General features: G+C 39.4%; 1 protein-coding gene across 1 annotated transcript in view; it reads left to right on the top strand.

The window, feature by feature from the left end:
- Spef2 (sperm flagellar 2) overlaps positions 1–20,832 on the top strand; it is a 164,795-nt gene that overhangs the window by 65,558 nt on the left and 78,405 nt on the right. The window contains exons 11-20 of the mRNA XM_051150954.1: positions 670–889; positions 1,506–1,651; positions 2,872–2,883; positions 3,080–3,137; positions 4,391–4,443; positions 6,786–6,889; positions 9,833–10,089; positions 16,673–16,781; positions 18,562–18,719; positions 19,826–19,993. Of these exons, the coding sequence (XP_051006911.1) occupies positions 670–889; positions 1,506–1,651; positions 2,872–2,883; positions 3,080–3,137; positions 4,391–4,443; positions 6,786–6,889; positions 9,833–10,089; positions 16,673–16,781; positions 18,562–18,719; positions 19,826–19,993 (1,285 nt within the window). The remainder of the gene's footprint in view (positions 1–669; positions 890–1,505; positions 1,652–2,871; positions 2,884–3,079; positions 3,138–4,390; positions 4,444–6,785; positions 6,890–9,832; positions 10,090–16,672; positions 16,782–18,561; positions 18,720–19,825; positions 19,994–20,832) is intronic.

The following is a 20,832-nucleotide window of genomic DNA, read 5'->3' as shown; positions in this document are numbered from 1 at the left end:
ACAAAGACATAGATACATACTGTTCTTCTCTTTGCCCCAAAGGTGGCATTAGCAAGTTGATGTCCATAACTTATGTTCTAGAGATTTATTAATAGATATTACCTCATATATTAACTTTCTAATTTGATTTCCGTTTTATGTCTATACTTTACCTCCTTTTGGTTTCTTGTAGTTTGTTTTTTTTTTTTTTTTTGTAAATTGCTTTTATTCTTATTTTAATATTAATACTATGTATCTTCTCTTTTAGTTTCAATAAAGGTATCTTTAACTTAAATACCATAATATAAAATAGATTAATTTTTCAGTTAATTCAAGAAGCCTACTTTTAAAACTTATATCTCATAATGTTTTCTTATGTTTTATATAGGATGTTCATTTAATATTTTATTATATGAAGGCAGTATTGTGGTAATTGATTTTCCACAATATAATTAATTACAATATTGATTAGGTTCTGTTTGTTACAACTTGGATTCACTTTTTAAAAAGTTTTTATTGAAAATAGATTTGACTCTCATAGAATACTTCCTAACTACAGTTTTTCTTCCCTCTAGTCCTCCTAGATCGCCGACACACACCTCCCTGTTGATATTTAAATGTCACCTATCCTTCAATTCTGCTTTTTGTAAACCACTTTGATCTTTTTCTGTTTGGCTGTTACTTTTGCAGAACATGGTTGGAGAGTGGGCCTTACCTGAGGACATGGATAACAGTGCACCACCCTCCAACAATAACATCTTGGCTCATGTGCTTCAAAGATTAATTGAAAAATCTATTCCCTCTCAAGATGGTGCAGCAGACACTGAGTTACCTTCATTTGCTGTGAAGGGCTGCTTACTGGGGAAGACACTCAGTGGGAAAACCACTGTCCTAACGTCTCTACAAAAAGGTAAGTTTGCTTTCTTTCTCATTTCTTTATTAGATTCTATTTATATCGACCATAGCTACAAATGTCTGTCATACCAAAGACTCTATTTTAGACACTATCTTCCATCAAGATTTTATGGTAGTACAGTCATATGACTGGTTTTTCCATATACAGAAAAGAGTGAGATACTAGGATTTGCTTTAGATGTTCAGTGTTGGCAACACTATGCCAAGTAATAAAACTCAGACACGGAAAGTGACATAGTGCATCATTGAACTTATGCGAAGTATCTCAAAATAGACATATCTATGCAGACTGAAAATGATCCATGTTATCCGGGACACTGAGTAGCAGAGTAGGTGTGCCAGTGTAATAGGTGGAAATTTCCTTTTGAGATGATGAAAACTTCCTGGAACAGGGTGGTCACCCAGCTTAGTGGGCTTCTCAGTGCTGCTGAGCAGTACCCTTTAAATTAGCTAAAATGATGTATCTCCTGTAATGTGAATTTTATAAAGTAGCTTCATCCAAGGGACAACCGTAGGGAGAGCAGCATTACAAGGTTGAATCACAACACAGATGCAATGGTATCAGCTCTCAGAAGGCAAAGATATTTATAAAACTGTCCTTTGTATTTTAGACTTCCCTATTTGTGTACTTTCTATTGATACTCTTGTCAATGAAGCTATCCGGGCATTTCATGAACGTGAAAAAAGCAGCAGGCCACCATCACATCAGAAAGACTACAAAGAAGATCCTACGTTGAAACACGTAGGTGTGGACTTAGTTATCTAAAGCTGGTACAGATATGGATCAAGATAAAATCCAAAGATCATCCAGTAAAGGTCCAAACAGTCAACAGTTTAGGTTCTGTAGACCAAGAGGCAAAAGAGAGGGGGCATCTCCTCCTAAACCAACCCCCGAAACTGATTTTCCTGGGTGAGCCATCCAGAGTGGTGAGCTTATGTTGAGGACTGTGGCTGTAAAACAAAGACATGCCTCTGAGGCAGGAGCTGCCAAGTGAATGGGGTTGCTAGCTGTGTGTGTGTGTGTGTGTGTGTGTGTGCGTGTGTGTGTGTAATGGCAGTTATTAAGAGAACAGCCTACACTTGCACTAATATCACCAACTCCTAGTTCCACCACTCAGCAGCGGGAAGTCGAGAGCAGTGGGATTCCTGATATGTGGTTAGAGACTGCTGCTGGCTGTTAGCAGTGGACAAGACAGGTGCTAAGCCTCCTCCACAGGGCTAAGGGTAGAGCAGGACACATCGCGTGGACCCTAAGGTCACGATATGAGGCTGCTTGAATATCCTGGAACCATATAAAAAGAGCTAGGTGGATCAATTTAGTCCACAGCCAGCATATACCGCCCCATGATATATCGCAGCTGGGCTTGGGGTGGAGGGAGCACTCCCAGTGGCTTAAATTGATCACGTTTTTATTACTTAACATACACATTGCAATTTATTTCAACAATCCATAAATATATAATGCTGCCTGCTGGGGAAAGGGTAGAAGAGGGTTATGTGGCTTTAAGAATCACTCACATGGCTCAGTGCTCCTGCTTTCTAGAGACAATAGTCAGTAGTACAGGCCCCACATACAGATTAGTTTTCTCAAGGTCAGAAGGCTTGGAGAAACCTGCTTGTTACTGAAGCTCAGATTTGAATCTCTTACCTCACATAGTCTCTGCAGTTGACTCAACTAACAACATTTACTCTAAACAATTTCCATTCACAGAACACGTACTAGTAAATCATGACTTGTGAAAATGCGTTTCATTGTATGGTTCTTTCTTCTTTCACATTGTGGCAAACTTTCATTTTGGTCAGTAGAGTAATGGATAATGCACATTTTTCCTCTTCTCTATCTGTGGCAGTGGCTATGACAGCCTTAGGATTATCTTTCAAGATGTTTTCTATTAACTGTACATTTCCCTTGTTCTGTTTTTATTTCCAAACTAGCAGTTTCTGTACTTTATATAGAAATTAAAAGCCATTTGAAAGATTCTACCACAGGTAATTGTGTGTATCTATAAATTCAATACTCACCATCTTTTTTTTTTTTTTTTTGCTTCTGAAAATCACTTAAGATAGAAATTTCAATCCAATTTAATATCCTTAATGTAGATCAAACAGTTTGCCTCAAACACTAATTTATGGAAACAGAATGAAAGCATGACATATTAAAACTGTATATTTGTTTTTACTATAGGATAAAAATACCTTATCAGTCACTCCAGGCTCAGGGGAAGCAGTGTCCCCCAAAGAAGGTAAATCTGTATGTCTAATAAGTAATGTGTCAAAATAAGTCATCCACCATTTCTATTGCAGTATGAGAGAGGGAGGTACAGAAACAGCAGAGTGCATGTACATGACCACAACATGATTTCAGGGGAAGAAATGGTGAACGGAGGAGAATTAAATACTTCTATGTGTGGTTATTAACACTGTACAAGGTAGTTGTTGCATACATTTGAGGGTGAAATCACAGTGAATATTTCACCCTTAAAGTAATTGCTCATCTTTGCCTATATGGAGCTTGGAAACATCATGTTCACTTGCCTCTGTCTTGATATACTGCTTTTCCTTCTCACCTGTGCAAGGGTGTGTGTGCACAACATTCAAGCTCTGTGTGTGGAGGAAAACGTCAGAGTCTGTTCTCTTCAACCCCTGAGAACCTTGCTCCCTATTCATCAAGCTGGGCTGGCTATTAATCTTTGACAATAACAACAGCAGAAACCTTGGGAATTAGGGATAATCCCTTCAGGTTATTCATAGAATCACGGAAGGAAATCGTTTTAAGTATTAAATGACTTTTCTATGTGTGTTGGAAAAGCTTTCTGCAACTTTCAATCTGTTTACATCCTATTCTAAGCCCAGACCGTCCTGTGTAATCACTGCTGTCCATTGTCACCATAAAGTCACGCACAGATTTGGAATAACTGTGCAACTCTTCCATAGTGGCTTTTCTTTCTCTTTTGAACGGCACTTTCCTCTTCTCTTTCCAGTGTTTTTTTAAACAGCTTATTTTTATTAATTTAGTGTTAGTAGTGTGACTTTTCATTATAAATGTATCCGGAAATTGTTTTTTTTTCCCATAGAACTTACCTAAGAGCCCATTCTGATTTCAAAATGTTGCCAGAATATCTGGTATCTACTAACTTCCCACTCCAGGAAAATATGAATGTGGCAAATCAACATTTGGGTTTTTTTTTTTTTTTTTTTTGTTTTTTTTTTTTTTTTAGAAAGTTGCTTTCTTCACCAAAGAAGAAACTTAAATTGTATATTTTGAATTTGCTATGAGCTTAGAGCATGCCAGGAAGGAAGTGCCCAGGGTCTGAAATGCTGCAGACTGAACATAAACGCCATGCCACAGTGCTACCTAGCATCGCATTGTTGCCAAGGATATCACACACAGCTGAGCTTAATGCCCTTATTCCCAAAGCAGACAGAGAGAGCACTGGTAAGGTTTTTAAATATAAATGCTGGGACTTTGTTCTTACTACAATTTTCTTGTTACTAGGTGTGACAGCTAATGAAACTGAACATATCAGACTAAGTGACAGCTTTTTAGAAGTAAGTATTATTTTCTAATTTTATCTGCTCATATATTAAAACGTGTGCTTATTTGTATTCTTTCAATACGTACTCATAAGCTATGAACTCAATCATGTTCTTCTATTTGGTTTTAAGTTATGCTTGACAGAAGAGGGAATAATAATGAAAGTTTCCGTGACATGTGCCACTATGTATCTGCCGCTCCCCGTCAGGATAGCCAGGCTAGTTGGGCACTGGGCAGGACTAGAGGGAGTACAGTTTAGCCAGGGAAAATGGGTATAAGCAGGATCCTTGTCAGCTCAGTGAGTGCACAGGTGAAGAACACTCCCAGAATGGCTTCCAAGAATTGATTTGTTTATTAGGGGTTAACAGGGTTTTTTTTTTTTAATGTCCTGGAGCGGTGGTCAGGGTCTTTGGGACAAGGTTTGTGTGGTCATGTATAATTGGCCAGGCCAGGGGTGTTGGAAGATGCTTCATCTGCACACCCAGGGGATGAAGTCTGTGAGGGGGTTTGAGGTGAACTCCATAACATCATACAAAGAGTGAAGTCTGATAACTATCAAGGCAATAAATTCTTACTAGGGTTAATGTGGGGAGCTGACTTTACGTGCTAGGTTGGAAGAGGGAAGGAGCCAACCCCTGCCATCAACCCCTGCCATCAACCCCTGCCATCCTCATCTGAGGTACCCAGGGTCGAAGCTCTCCTAGACCCCTTCCTCCACAATCCTAGGTCATTACAGACCCACAATATTGTTTATAATCTTAGTAATTTTCTACCTAAAGCCATTTTTGCCAGATTAGAAAGGGTATACATATGACTTTTTAATTCACTTGATATTATTTCTAAAGGACACTAGAAGGTATTTCACAGAGGGTATCAATTAAATATACAGGGAAATAATGACAGAATTAATCATATGCGTTTAACTTACTTCTTTATTATAATTGATTATGTTACAGTGAGTTTCAGCATAGCCAACAAACTTACTGTTCAGATTCCAGAACTGATTAAATATAAAAACACACTGGATCCACAGCCAAGCAAAGAGCATGGTGACTTATTGAGAGAGACGTGAATGTAGAAAAAGCATACATAGAACATTACAACTTTTGCTCTATTCCTTTGAAACATGAATTAATAGAAAGGCTGGGTTTATTTTTGAGATTACACTTGCTGATTTGTAAAAGCCTCCTTATCCATATTCAGCTCAGCTCAAAAGCACATACTTTTCCCTATGCACCATATTATCCGGACATATCAGCAATCAAAATGGTCACGTTCTCTACTCTTAGGGAGCTCATACTCTAATATAGATGGGCAGGTAATGAGCTATGGACACGAGTAGATGAATTGAATAGCATTGTAAAAAATACTCAGGTTCAGGGGGTGGGTGGAATGAAAAGTAGAGCAGAGGAGAGCAGCATTTTGGGCAGGGAAAGGAGTGTTCTGGTGTTAAATTAAGGCAGGCCTTCTGGAGAAAGCAGGGTTTCAGCAAGTTGGCAGAGGTAAGAGAATCAGTGAAGTGGATCTCGGGAGCCTCTCTGGCCCCATGAGTAGGTCTATAGTCACAGGGAGGGACTGTATATGTCCCAAGTGCATTTAACAAAGGCTGAGATCGCAGAGATGAGGAAAGAAAGAAGTCTGGTCTTTCAGCACCTGAGAAGTAATTATTATCACTCGTCATAAGAACTATGCAGTGGTTGAATGGTTTTTGGTCAAGGTAGAGTCTCATCTGACATAAAATACTCCAGTAAATGACAGCAGAGCAGGCTCTGGGGAAGCCCACATTCAATGACATCACACAACTTGTACAGAATTGAGCCTCCTAAAAGTCATAATAATTAATTCTGGACAGACCAAAAAACAAAACAAAACAAAACAAAAAACAACAACAACAACAACAACAAAAAACCCTCATCACTAGAGTGAACTTGTGATAGAAAAAGAAATGCCAACTCTCAAGGAAGAAGAATAATGGAGCTGAAAATCTGGAATTTGATCACCAAAAGATGTTCAAGAGCTCTGTGTGTGTGTGTGTGTGTGTGTGTGTGTGTGTGTGTGTGTGCGCGCGCGCACCCGGAGGGTAGTCTCTCATATACATGAGTGCTTAGAACCCAATGATTCTGATTGAAAGTGTTAGACTATGAAATTTAGTGCATCAGACCTGCAGAAAATGAGAGAAGAACATTTCAAAATTGGAACAGATGGCTCTTGAATGCTTCCCTGACTCAAGAGGTGTGGTAAGTCCTCGGTGTCTTCATTAGACAGTGTGTCTACCCAATTGCTTTAACTATTAAACATCTTGAGTGAAAGATTACTTTCCAATCAGCTCTCTCCCACCGTTCTTTTCTTCTCACAGCTCAGTGTGCGAGCTCAACTTGGTGCAAAATCAGAACTGTTGCTCAAAAAAGGGAAGAGCATTCCAGACATACTGCTGGTCAGCATCATGGTCAACGCCATCAGGTACGCATGACGGTTCCTTTCCTCACACCTATTTAATATATTCCCTCTCCCTCTGTGTGCAGGCGTATGTGCTTATGTGTGGCCACATGGGTGTGCGAGGGTGCGTGTGACTGTGAGAGTGGGTACAGAGGCCTAAGTTTGATGTCGGGAAATATCTCATCCTTCTTTCCTTACCTTTGAGTCTCAGTCTCTCCGTCAAACCCTGAGCTGCACATGCAACCTGGTCTCCCCAGGCAGCTCACTTGGGGATCTGGCCTTCAAGGACAGAGGAGGACAGAATTACTGTTGGGTCGCCCACACCCAGACAACATTCACATGAGTTCTGGGAATCTGAACTTCACTCCTCCTGTTTGCATAACAAGCACCTTAACTGCTGAGCCACCGCCCTATCCCATTTCATATATTATTTGCCAAAAAAAAAAAAAAAAAAAAAAAAAATGATATGTGAAGAATAGCATAGAAGTACACTTGTTATTATTCAAATGTTTCTAATATCCAAAGTCTATTTCTAAGATAAAGGGAAACATATAGATTTGCATGCCATATTTCACTGCTCCCTGATCAACCTCTCCCTTATGTAAATGTAGGTCAATTTCTACTGTCTTTGGGAACTTCAAGGAAATCGGATAATTAGATAAGACAAAGGGCATGTGGTGAGAAAGAGAGAACCCAACAGAATGGGCTCAGGTTTCTGCACTTACTTGTGTTACGTTTCAGGAAGAGGACAGGGATGGAGTGCAGGGATTCAGAGGCTGAAAGTCACTAGGACATGAGGCAGTGGTCCACAGCTTAGACAAGACACATATGTGTGTGTAATAGGGAGAGAATGTAATAGGGGATAAAGGGAAATGTTTCAAAGAACCTGTCATTTTATACTTCCTCTGTCCGTGTTTCTGTTGAGAAAGTCTCTCCTCAACCCTGCTTTGCTGTAAGTGTATATTACAAGAGGCCAGTTCGTCCGTATAATAAAGGATCTGTAGAGGAAGGGAGAAAAAAAGAGTAAAAAGCCCTGTTGAAAGAACCGAGGGTGAAGAGTTAGAGAGGAAATGGAATCGCTTAGCTGTGGTATGTGGGAACATTAGGGCACAAGAGGAAGGAAAGAAGATGGGATTTTTACTGTCCACCTGGGATGAACGCCTCCTTAATGCTGTCCTGAAAGGCTGCTTTGAAGATGTAAGCTGTCCTTCTTATGTATCTAGCAATTGGAACTCAAGGCTGCTACCCTTCGAGCTGGAAGGGTTTTTATCGTCATAGTTCTCAGAAATGACATAAAGGACACTTTACCACAGCACTCCGTGTTCAATGAGCAAATGGGTGTGCAAAGCATCAAGCAGTCCTTGGCCCCAGTTTTAGCAGATCGGGAGCAGCCACACTCAGTCCCACACAATCCCCTCGCCACACCATCCCACTTCCCTTTCCTCGATCCCACCTCCAGAGAACTGTCACTAGTTTACAGTCTTTCAGTCTAGGCTACTGAGAAAAGGAACACCACACGTTCTAGTTACACAGCTTTGTCTGGGTAGTGATGTAACAAAAAACCGCCAGGCTCCTCGGCTCCGGATACCTGCTCTCCTACTCTAGCCGTGGCTGAGCACAGCTCCACGCTCTGCCTCTGCCTCTTGTGGCTTCTGAGATAGCAGACCCAAGAAGAGGTGAACCGTTTAAAGGAACTCTCTCCGCCGTCCCAGGCGAATGAGTTAGTAGTCCGATCTTCGCAGAATGCTTGCCCTCTCTTTGGAGAAGCCATGACAGTAAACCGCAGTCGTTGCCTGCTCGTCATAACCTAGTGGATAAAGACAGATGCCAGGAGGGATCTGGGAACCACACTGAGGCCATTTGAAGTTTTACCCTTTTGATCAACTAATGAAATCTTTCTGAAATTTAGCCCCCCCTCATTCTCCCTTCCACACTGTCAGAAGGATTGCATGTAATCGCCAAAGGATTTAAAACTTCTGGAAAGGTGATTCTATTGCTTAACATGAGATCTACCACAGCAATAAATAGAGTCATACCTTTAAGATACAAGGAAAAGTGTCAAATTTGCATAATTTAATGGTATAACTAAACAAAGATACTTTAGTCTATAGTTTATACATTGTCTATCAAATACAATGTGCTGAGTGGAAAAAAAAAACTAAGAAATGATCCTTAATGTTTCAGAAACTTATAACTAACTTAATTAATACAATGTTTTCAAAAGAATAACTGCAAGGCCAGTCACGGTAGTGCACGCTTTTAATCACAAGACTTGGGAGGCAGGGACATCTATGTGAGTTCGAGGCCAGCCTGGTCTACAAAGAGAGTTCCAGGGCAGCCAGGGCTATTACAGAGAGAAACTCTGTCTTGCAAAAACAAAACAAGACAAAACAACAAAAAAGGATGACTTGAAATATTTTAATTCAAGACTATTTTATTCACATGTAAAAAAGAGTGAGAGGCTAAGGAGTAGGTACGGAGAGGACACCCCTCGAGGTTGGTGGTAAGAGTTCAGACTAAGATGTGTCGGATTTATTAAATTTGTCATTTCTGTTCATCTTCAAAGTCCCCGGTGAGGTATTTTACAGTATCCCATTTATAAATGAGGAATCTGAGGTACAAAGAAGTGCAGCCTATGAGCCTAACACAAGTAATGCCATGTATATTTACATAATAATGACGATATCTGCTAGTATGCACTTAAAATTGTGAGAGTTTAGAAGTTTGGGAGAAAAGATGATGCTTAGGTCTGAAATAGATTTGAAGGACAGCAGAGATCAACAGAAGACTTTTAAGCAAGTAAGCAATAAGAACACAAAAGAAAACCTAATGTTTTAGTTATGAAATAATGAAACCCATGCATCGGGATGGATTTGTAATAAGAATAAAGGCATTCATTGTATTGCTAACTTTTGCAAAGTAACAGTGTCGAGCAACATGCTAATGAGCTGTACTGTTTGAATTTAGGGAGATACCTATGAACCAAAGCTGGATTCTTGATGGGTTTCCAATGACATTAAATCAAGCCCAGCTCCTGGAGGAAGCACTCACAGGCTACAAAAGAAAATTCAGAGAGTCAGAAAGAAAGAAAACACAAATGCCCACATTGTCCTTTAGCACAACAGCTTCCAAGGAAGTCTCTTTCCTCCCGTCGGCGTTTGATTTTGTCATATTACTAGATATTTCAGACAATTCCTCCCTGCATCGCATGAACGATATCATAGGTAAGCTAAGTGCACTGGTTTTAATTTTTTTACACTATGCTTCATTATCAAATTGCTTTCAAAATTTGGTGTTTGGACTCCATGTTTCCTTTTGGTTTTGTCTTTGTTTGTTTTTTTGTTTTTGTTTTTGTTTTTGTTTTAAGCAAGAAGGCACGAAGCTGCGCGGGGAGGGAGGTGCAAAGAATCTGTGTGGACTTGGGATGGAAAAGCACAACCAAAATACATTATATGAAAAAAAACTAAATAAAAACCATGCTTTGACTACTTGAATATTTTCATTTGATCTATTTCCCGAAGAATTATCCAGCTGAGTTTCTTGTCTTGTTATTTTTACTGTCAGTATTTAGTATTAGCCAAACCTGGAACTAAGGGAGAAATCTAGCCAAACTACCAGCATTTCACTGACTCCTTCCAGCCAATTGATAGCGCTCCATGTCAGACCTTCCTTTATGAGACTGGTACACATGAAGAAGCAATTTGTAGCTGTTGGTACTTTAATGATGTTGGAAAGATTATATGTTTTATCTATGTTATATGTGAAGCTCTTCGATCCAGACGCAGTGGCTGGAACTGCTCATAGGAAGTTGAATATGTTGCCAAAACTCATCATGCATTTGACTTCTTTTTTTTTTTCTTTCTTTTTTTTTATTAATTTATTCTTGTTACATCTCAATGTTTATCCCATCCCTTGTATCCTCCCATTCCTCCACCCCCCCCCATTTGCCCATTATTCCCCTCCCCTGTGACTGTTCCTGATGGGGATTACCTCCCCCTGTATATTCTCATAGGGTATCAAGTCTCTTCTTGGCTACCTGCTGTCCTTCCTCTGAGTGCCACCAGGTCTCCCCCTCCAGGGGACATGGTCAAATGTGAGGCACCAGAGTACGTGAGAAAGTCATATCACACTCTCCACTCAACTGTGGAGAATATTCTGACCATTGGCTAGATCTGGGAAGGGGTTTAAAGTTTACCTCCTGTATTGTCCTTGGCTGGTGCCTTAGTTTGAGCGGGACCCCTGGGCCCAAATCTGCCTATCATATTGTTCTACTTGTAGGTTTCTAGGACCCTCTGTATCCTTTTATTTTGCTATTCTCCCATGCGTCTCTCATTTAGAGTCCCAATAGGATGCCTTCCCCTCTGTCCCAGTTTCCTGGTAAGTGAAGGCTTTCGTGGGACATGCCCCTTGGGCTAGTATGCAGATATAAGTGAGTATATACCATTTGATTCTTTCTCATCAGCAAAGTGAAAATATCATTTCATTCTACAAATTAAGTATTTATTAGGATGAAAGTACGTGCTTTTAAAACTTTGTTTCTACATGTAAGGTATTTGAGAAACCTAATCTCTTGTGATTTTTTGTTGTTCTGGTTTAAATTTTATTTTATAATCTACTTTTTTCTTTTCTGAGGTAATCTCTCATTGTATTACTTAAGCTGATTTTAAATTTGTAGACTCAGTGGTCCTCTCACGTTAGCCTTCCAAGAAAGAGAGACCTCAGCCCAATTGTATTTCATTGCTTAAAGCTCAGGTTCCCATCATGTGTAATGAAAAAGACTACTGTACTGTTGTGGGCATTCAAAGAAACCGGGCATAAATACGGATGATTGCTCTACTATGTAGTAAATGTCAGGAAAGCTGTGGAAGTTTTTGAAATGAATGAAAGATTACTAGGTACCTTTCCAGTAGACACCTGCACATTTTCTATTAGGTACTTTGAGATAACTGACTCTGTCAATGGCCTACATGTAACTTTGACTTGATATTCTGTAAATCCATACGTTAGAGGAAATTGTTAGCAATGCAAATTCCATCTGTTTACAGTCGGGCTTGTGAATTTCCTTCTACTGAGATTCAATTTCTATACCATCAAAAAGATCACTGCAAATATATTTCTCTATAGGTAGTAACCAGTTTTGTTCACCTATTAGTACCTAACCCTCCCATGCCGGTTGCTCATGATGGGATGCAGTTTCTCTTCTGATTTTACTGTTGTACCCTAACAGTTGTCTTATTAATTAGCAAGTTGGATGGTTCCTAAAACACAGTTCAGTTCATGAATATTCTCTTCTGGCTTACTTTTAAAATATGTGTTTTGCCAAATGACACCATTAATTATTCTTTTGCTTACTCTGTCACTACAAATACAGCACTCAGAGTTACATCTAGCTGGGGAAGTTGTGAGGAATCATCGAACCCTTGAGCTGCTGTTTGCCCCTGTATCCAGCTCCAGTCACTTACATTCTTAGAGGAGGGGAGCTAAAGTGTGAGTTCTCGCCTTCCTCAAGCTCACACTGTTTCTCTGTTTGAACGTTTAGAATCCAACCTCTTATTTTCACTCCTTAAATGAAATGGCAATGGCTGAAAATTGGCAGGGAATATTACCAATCCATTGCTGTCTGAGAGAGGACACAGAGCCTGTGCATTATGATCAATACGACTGAAAAGCAGGTGTATTATGTTCCTATAAGACACACAGAGAGATACACCTCAGAGTGTATCTTATGACCCCACAAATTTAAGGTTTGCCCACTTCCTTGGGGTTCTATGGGAAGCAAATTATTCTGTGCTTCAGAAATACAAAGGACCGAAGTTGCTTTTTGTCAGAATATTCTACCAAACAGCGGAAGTGAAAGCTGGGCAGATGATAAACAACCATGGCTGCTATTGTATGACAGAGAAAATAGAATTGTTAGAAAGAGAAGTTGAAGCATCCACATTTAAAAAAAAATAATATCTATTCTGTAGAAGGAAACCATCTGATAGTTGTGCCCCATGAAAGACCTTTATTGCCTTGAATGCTTTTAATTTGCTCTCCGTGCTTCTTCGCTCTGAGCAATTCTCATTTCTGTTAATCTAGTTGAAGATGTTCTTCCTTGGCTCTGGATTTCCCATGATTTTGCATTCCAACCCCGCTTCATCTTGCTTTGTCTCTAATGTACATGGGGAGGAACTGATTCCTGCGCTGATGAGGTCCTCATCTTCTTCAATGCAGTTGAATCACACTCCAACGCTGCTTTGCATTAATTCTAATTTCTTCTAGTCCAGCTTTAGCCTTTCTTTTCTCTTTGCCATTTTCCAATTTATTTCCAGCTTATAAGTATTTTGTATTTTGGGTGAAACTCAGTGAGCGGTGGTGAAGCTGTTTGCTCATTATTACTTTTGGTTTCCAATGGTTGATTTTTTTATGATTATTCCAAAGGGAATTCATGATTCTAGAAAGAAGTGTAAACATTTCACAATGTCATAGTATGGTATCAGTAAATAGTCTTCTGCATGTCTGACTTTATGGCCTCTTTGTATTACTCTTAAATTCTTCTTCGCAGCACTAATTTTTCTCTTTCCAACTTTGCCATCCACTACAGCATATCTTGTATTGTCCTTACCTTCTTGCAGTTTTATATCAAACATTTTTAGGCAGGGAGGACTCTGAAATAAAGATTTCATTAGGTTATTACACAGTCCACCCTGAAATGAAAAACTGGTCAGCCCTGAACAAATTACCTGAGGTATCAGCAGCATGGGCTGATAACAGCTGGAAACACATTCCCCTGGGGAACCAGAGTATTCTATGATGAAACACCAAAAGAAGACAGATTCACAGTGAACCGTAGTCGCAGCTAAGAGGGGCAAGACAGTGCAACACAAGCAGAGCCCTGAGATACAAGGAAATGTCGCTTATCCCTGGTGGTTTGATTCAAGAATCAGAATACAGTGTTGTCTTGGTGAGGGACTATAAAGTGGTTTGTCTTTCTTTTCTTTGTTAATTTTGTGTAAATGTTTTTTACTTTACCTATTATTAAGCATGTGTGTGTTTGTGTGTGCATGCCTGCACATGTGTGTGTGTGTGCTTTTGTGAGTTTATGTGCACCATATATGTGCATGTGCTCACAGAGATGAGAAGAAAGCAGTGGGGCCTCTGGAGATGGAGCTACAGGTCCCTGAGAGCTGCCATCTGGGTGCTGGGAACCCAGGTTGTTTATAAGAGAAGTAAGTGCTCTCAGCCTCCTCATTTGAAACTCTTAGTTAAAAGAAACTTTTGTTACCTTCCCTTCCCACATCGCTGAACCTAACTTAAGGCATCTCAAAATTGTCTCACAAACAGTCTAGCCTTAAGAAATTCCATATTGAAAATCAAGTTTCTCTTCAGTGTGTTTTACCTCATTTCTCACCCATTTCCAAGGGAAATGTAAATTATTATTCTAAAACTACTGTCAACGTTTGTGGTCGTATGGGTTTCTCTTTAAACATGGTAAGCTAATTTGTTTTTAATTTGTGAATTTAAATACACTAGTACACTATATTTCCATAGTTTCCAGGCCTGCTTATCCAGTTCCATCTCCTGTCCTCTTAAATTCATGAACTCCTCTTCTATAATTAATATATTTATTCATTTATTTTAAAAAAGTTATTCTTGCACTTCTGGTTTACTCAGGTAATTAAGTTTTATTCCTTCTCAAGTCTCTGATGTAGTTGAAGACCAGATAGTTTAGTCTTACAATTAAGCTTAGTTGTTTACGGGTTAAGATGTTTTTAGATCTAGATAGCTGTTTTAAGTTGATAGGGATGAGCTATGATAGATATTGATTTATATTCAGAATTTTAGACTCACCAAGATAGCAAAGATGTTTTCTTCCAGGTTGCCAAATACAAAACACTATGAATGTAACATTAATATAATTCCTGATTGTTTCATGGTTCTTCTTGCTGTATGTAGTTTATGGTACATATGTGTATAATATAAATGTATATGTAAAAATGAAATATAATTAAAAAAATAAGAGAAAAAGAGTTCTATATATAATACACAATAAAATATCATTGCATCTACCAACATTTCTCCCACCTAACCCTCTCCAGATTCCACCCAAACACAATCCCCTCCCAACTTCTTGTCCTCTTGTTTTATTAGCCCATAAATTCAATTAGTGCTGGCCACATATGCATGAGTATGGGACTATCCAGTGGAGCATGAACTATCAAGTAGTGGCTACATCCCCACAGAAGAATGGTTCTTCTTCTCACAGAAGCTATCAATGTCAATGGCCAGTGGTGAACCTGATGAGTTTCTCCTTCCATGATATGACTCAGGTTGCCTTGATGCTATAAAGCTCTTGCACAGTTAGGCAGAGCTGCTGAGAGTTCTTGAGTGCAACACCCGTCTCATATCCCAAAGACAACCTTCTACAACATTCATCCCCATCCTCTAACTTTCTCATTCCCTCCCCTACCTCTTGGTTCCCTGAGGCTCAGATTGTGTGTAGGGGTAGTTAACAACGTTCCATTTAGGGCTGATAACTTATGCGTCTCTATATTGACTGCTGATCATTGCAAAAAGAGACTTCTCTGACCTAGTGTGAGAGCATCCCAGATCTATGGGTAGACATAAATATTTAGAAGGCAGTTTGAGGACGTCATCATTGAGTTAAATAACAACATTAAGTGCCACTCTGAGTATCATATTGTTCTACTTGTAGATTTCTAGGACCCTCTGTATCCTTTTATTTTGCTATTCTCCCATGCGTCTCTCATTTAGAGTCCCAATAGGATGCTCTCCCCTCTGTCCCAGTTTCCTGGTAAGTGAAGGCTTTCATGGGAGGGGTCCCGCTCAAACTAAGGCACTAGCCAAGGACAATACAGGAGGTAAACTTTAAACCCCTTCCCAGATCTAGCCAATGGTCAGAATATTCTCCACAGTTGAGTGGAGAATGTGATATGACTTTCTCACGTACTATGGTGCCTCACATTTGACCATGTCCCCTGGAGGGGAAGACCTGGTGGCACTCAGAGGAAGGACAGCAACTAGCCAAGAAGAGACTTGATACCCTATGAGAATATACAGGGGGAGGTAATCCCCCTCAGGAACAGTCATAGGGGAGGAGAATAATGGGAAAATGGGGTGGAGGGAGGGAGGAATGGGGGATACAAGGGGTGGGATAAACATTGAGATGTAACAAGAATAAATTAATAATAATAATAATAATAATAATAATAATGAAAAAAAAGTGCCACTCTGGGGCCTACGAACTCCCTAGTGGTGGGTGTTTCACCAGGTGTACAGCAGCAAGCACAAACTCGACCCTGTGAAGCAGGCTTCATATGCAATCATAAATCAATTGGTTACCCCATAAAAGTCACTCCAACTATTGCAGCAGTGGCAATCTCTTTTCTGACTATAAAGAGTAGTTAGTAGTTAGGCAACACAAAACGGACTCTGTTGTTTTTGTTGCTCTTTCTTTGTGGATGTGTATACTTTTGTGCATGCAGTCTTTTTCTTCTGTTCTAGTAGTTTTTATTTTACTGCATGTCTTTGTTTTGACCTATGTCTTTGTTTTTGTTATGTTATGTTTTGTTTTGAGAAAGAACAAGGAGTTGTGCAATGTAGGGAGGCTGTGGAGAATCTGTGAGGAAGTGAGGAAGAAAAAGAATATGATCAACATGTAAAAAAATAAATAATAAAGCACACTGACATGATATTAGGCCAAAATATGGCTATATCTACCTGGACTCCTGCATAAGTATGTTTTGGCAGTAAGTAGCAGTTTTATTTGTTTGATTATCTAATTAAGTAATTTTTGTACCACAGCTAAGGAAATCTCACATGAAATTGCTCATGAAAACTTCAGCTGTCGTGGAACTCCTATAATCCAAGTAAATAATGAAGACCAGAATTTAAGAGACCAGATACAGCACAGGTCAGTTTTAAACTTTGTGCCCTTTCTATGCCTTGCCTTTCAAAGAGGCTTCAATTGATGACTTTGGAATAATAAGGTCTACAAAAAAAGATACATTCCCGACCACTAAATCTTTTATATATGAGAATAAGATCATTGTTGGCTCTGTTTCTTAACAATTAAACTTTACTATACAACCCAACTAGCTTACACAAAAGGGAAAAAAAGGTTAAAGGGAAACAAGAGTAAACCTTCCGGAATCCATTCCATGGGATGAGTCCCTAGGTATCTCTGGCCTGCATGATGGTCTGGCTTGTTCACTGATCCTCTTACCCATCCAGGTGCGCTCAAGCCCGGTCTGAACCTGCTGCTCCTCTCTGTCCTCCCTGCCTGCCTGTCTTTCACATGCAAGGGGCTGTCTCCCTCTCCCACTGAGAGTTGATTAGAAACAAAAGTCCTGGTGAAGTCCCTGGGTCCCCTTCCTGAATTCCAGGCCCAGGATGGCTCCACCCAGTCTATCTCAAGGTTAATCTCGGGGAGTATCTGTGGTGTGTCCAAGGGCAAAGCCCACCAAGATTGCTTTCACCTGTGACAAAGCTTACAATTCTTCCCACAGATGATAGATACAAGGTACCAGATACTATGTTATATGAGGTATATTAAATGAGCAAGGGAGGGAGGAGGAAAAGGGGGAGGGGTACCCCAGAAAGAGACAGAGACAGGAAGGGTAAGAAGAAGGAAGAGAGGAGAGAGAGAGGGAGTAGAGGGGGATAGAGAGAGAGAGGAGGGAGAGGGATATATAAAGAGAAAGTAAGGGGGAGTAGAAAGAGAGACCATGTGGAGGATCTGTTTTTTTATACGGCCCTGGGCAGGGCCACGCCCCCATGGCAGGTAAACAATGACATCTTAGGTAGGCGGACTGAAGCAGAGTCCTAACAGAATCTCTTACAGATAAATCAAAAATAAGTTTTTTGCATTGAATAAAAATATTATATGTAAGCTTTTATATTTGGAGCCACAGTTGTTATACTCTGGGGAAATAAGCCAATCAGAAAATACTTATAAGTTAATTACATTGAATTCAGCAAACACTTAGAAAATACCAGTGAAGATCACAGAATTTCAAAGAGTTGAAAGTCAGACTGGTAAAGTGTGTAATAGCCCTTCTGTTTTGCTAAAAATGAAATTACTTGGCATTCTTTGTATTGTGTGTAATTTTCCTTAGGAAAAGAAAAATTAGGTAAAATTAGGCAACTTGATGAAAGCCTGGGAAATCTAAAAATAAGAGGTGAGCAGGAAGCCTAATTTGAGCTGCCTGAAGCTGTCTGTCTAGGCTCAAGGTGGGGGTAAGGGCGTACAATGATTCAAAACTGATTTCTAATAAAACAAACTAGTCTCTACAATCTGTCCCTGCCCAAAGACCCCTTCCTTTTATATCTCCAAGGAGAACATTTCTATGGCCTGAGTATTGGGGCTGTAGGACAATTAGAAGGGTTTTCAAAGACCTGAGCTCACACAAGATGTCTGTTGAATGGGTGGCACTTGCAAATCTTTTCACTGACACTTCTAAAGTTCTAAAAATGATCCCCTGATGCTATCAGGCATGTTCTTTAGATTTAGTCTGGCTCTGTCACCTATAGATGTCATGAAGTTACTTTTCTAAGGTTGAATTCCATTCACAGTCGGACTCTTTCTTCATCATGAATTGCCAAATAAATCACGTGAAATGTCGTGTTTAATGTTTCACTCCTTGAACATCTAAATCAGTATCGCATACTTATGTAACGTTTGCATTTTTCAGAATTGTCGGCTTCTTGGACAACTGGCCATTGTTGGAAGAGTGGTTTACAGAGCCACAAAATATTTTAACAAAAGTCAATGCTGAAATAGATGAAGAGTCCTTATGCCAAAAAGTGAAAGAATTTTTTTCTGCTGAAGTAGTAAATAAAAAGATCAAAGGTAGTTATATTTATATATGTTTGTATACATATTAAGTCATTAAAAATAACATATGCATACATATATATATACATACAAACTTACATACATACATACATTATATTGTGATAATATTTATCCTTTCCACTATGTTTTACAGATCCATCCCCATATCTACACTCACCAACTTTGTTTCATTGTTATATTTCTCCTTTTTGAGGAGGAGGGTGTTTTGAAACAGGGTTTCTCTGTGTAGCCTTGGCTATTGAGGAACTTGCTTTGTAGACCAGGCTGGCTTTGAACTCAAAGGTCCTCCTGTCTCTCTGCCTCCCAAATGTTGGGATTAATGACACACACCACCCCCACTTGACACATTTTTTTCATTCACTGAATCCAATTAACAGTTGTCAGTATATTCTTAGGTGTGTAATCATCCATTGGAGTTTGTCAGATTGTGTCAAACTAACCAGTGGGCAATACCATTTACTCTCAAACTCCCATATGTTGTATCACATTGCTTGAACTATTTTTTATTTGTTCGTTTATTTATTTTTATTTCTTGATATCCCAGGAGGATGTGGAAGACACTATATAGGCCAGACTGGCTTTCAACTTTCTATGATCCTCCTGACTCAGCCTCCTGAGAACTGAAATTATAGGCACTTGCTGCTACATGACTGCTCTCTCCTTTTTATGCACTTCTGGCTTTGATGTTCTTCTAGATCATTTTAATTAACCCTTTACTTTTCCATTCTTATATTTTCTTTGAGATTTGACATCTAGTCACCAACCTTTTTTTTTCAGTTTCTAAACACACACACACACACACACACACACACACACACACACCCCTCATACCAGTACCATAACCATAACTATGAAGCAAAAGAATAAATAAGAACCCAAAATATGAATTAATGTTAGGTATAGAAAGTATATTTGCTGTAATTTTACGGCAAATATAGTATGGAGTAGTAATTTACTAATAAGGATAATTTCATAGTAATTTTTGATATTTGTTAGTTCAAATGAAAGAGTGGGCACCCATAGTTCTTAATGAACGTTGTTGTTGGTTTTTTTTTTTTTGTTTTGTTTTTTGTTTTTTGTTTTTTATCATCCCTCTGAAGTTGAAAAGAAATTAGAAGAAAAGGAAGCTGAGAAAAAGGCTGCAGCTGCCTTGGCCGAGCCTCCTACTACAACTCCTCCTCTTTCTACCGAAGCAGAGAAAGATAAGGAGGTCTATCCTCTCCAAGAGCCTTCAAAGACTACTCCTGGGAAAGGAAAGACACAATCAGGTGACTGACAGAATGATTTACAATCCTGTTTGTCAGTTTCTTATTTTCACCTAGAAAAGAATGATAAATTACAGGGCCAGGCTTCTTGTTTAGATTCAGGCTGTGGAGACTTAAATCACATGAAACAACTATCCACGCCCAAAAGTAGAAATCAGATTTTTTTTTTAATTTTAATGTCTTATGGTGCTGGGCATTCTATCAGGGTCTCACAGGCAGAGCTCTACCACTGAACTGCATCTTCATTCAAGGAAAAGCCTTCCTACTGAGCAAAATGCTTGTTTCAGAAGTTCGGTGTCTCATCTGTTCCACAGGGCATGTGAAGCCACCCACTCAGGCCAGCTTCTTAGAACAGAAGTTAGGACGGGAGGAGAAAGGTTGTAGAACAACAAGAAACACTTTAGGGCAGATGGAGGGGACAGCTGTTGGACATTAATTCAACACTTGAATGTATGTATAACAAGAAATATTCCACTAGGTGATTATAGACGGCATACAGATGGGGCCAGTGAGGTGTCTCAGTGGGTAAAGACACTTAGTGACAACTAAGATGCATCCCCAAGACTCATGTAGTGGAAGAAAGAACCAGGTTTCTAACCTCCACATGCTTATCATGACATTGTGCACGATGTGTGAGCATGCATGCGTGCGCGCGCGCGCACACACACACACACACACACACACACACACACACACACACACCTGGACACCTTGGTAAACAAATGTTTATATAAAAACAGTCTTATAGAAAATACATTTTAGATTAAACTTGTTCCATATCTTTAGCCACTTGGAACCATAAATTTAACATTAAGTGACAGAAAATGATCATGACAAAAGTT

The sequence above is a fragment of the Acomys russatus genome, chromosome 9 (genome assembly GCF_903995435.1).
Source record: "Acomys russatus chromosome 9, mAcoRus1.1, whole genome shotgun sequence".
Lineage (NCBI taxonomy): Eukaryota > Metazoa > Chordata > Mammalia > Rodentia > Muridae > Acomys > Acomys russatus.
This window is presented reverse-complemented; position numbering and strand designations above follow the sequence as displayed.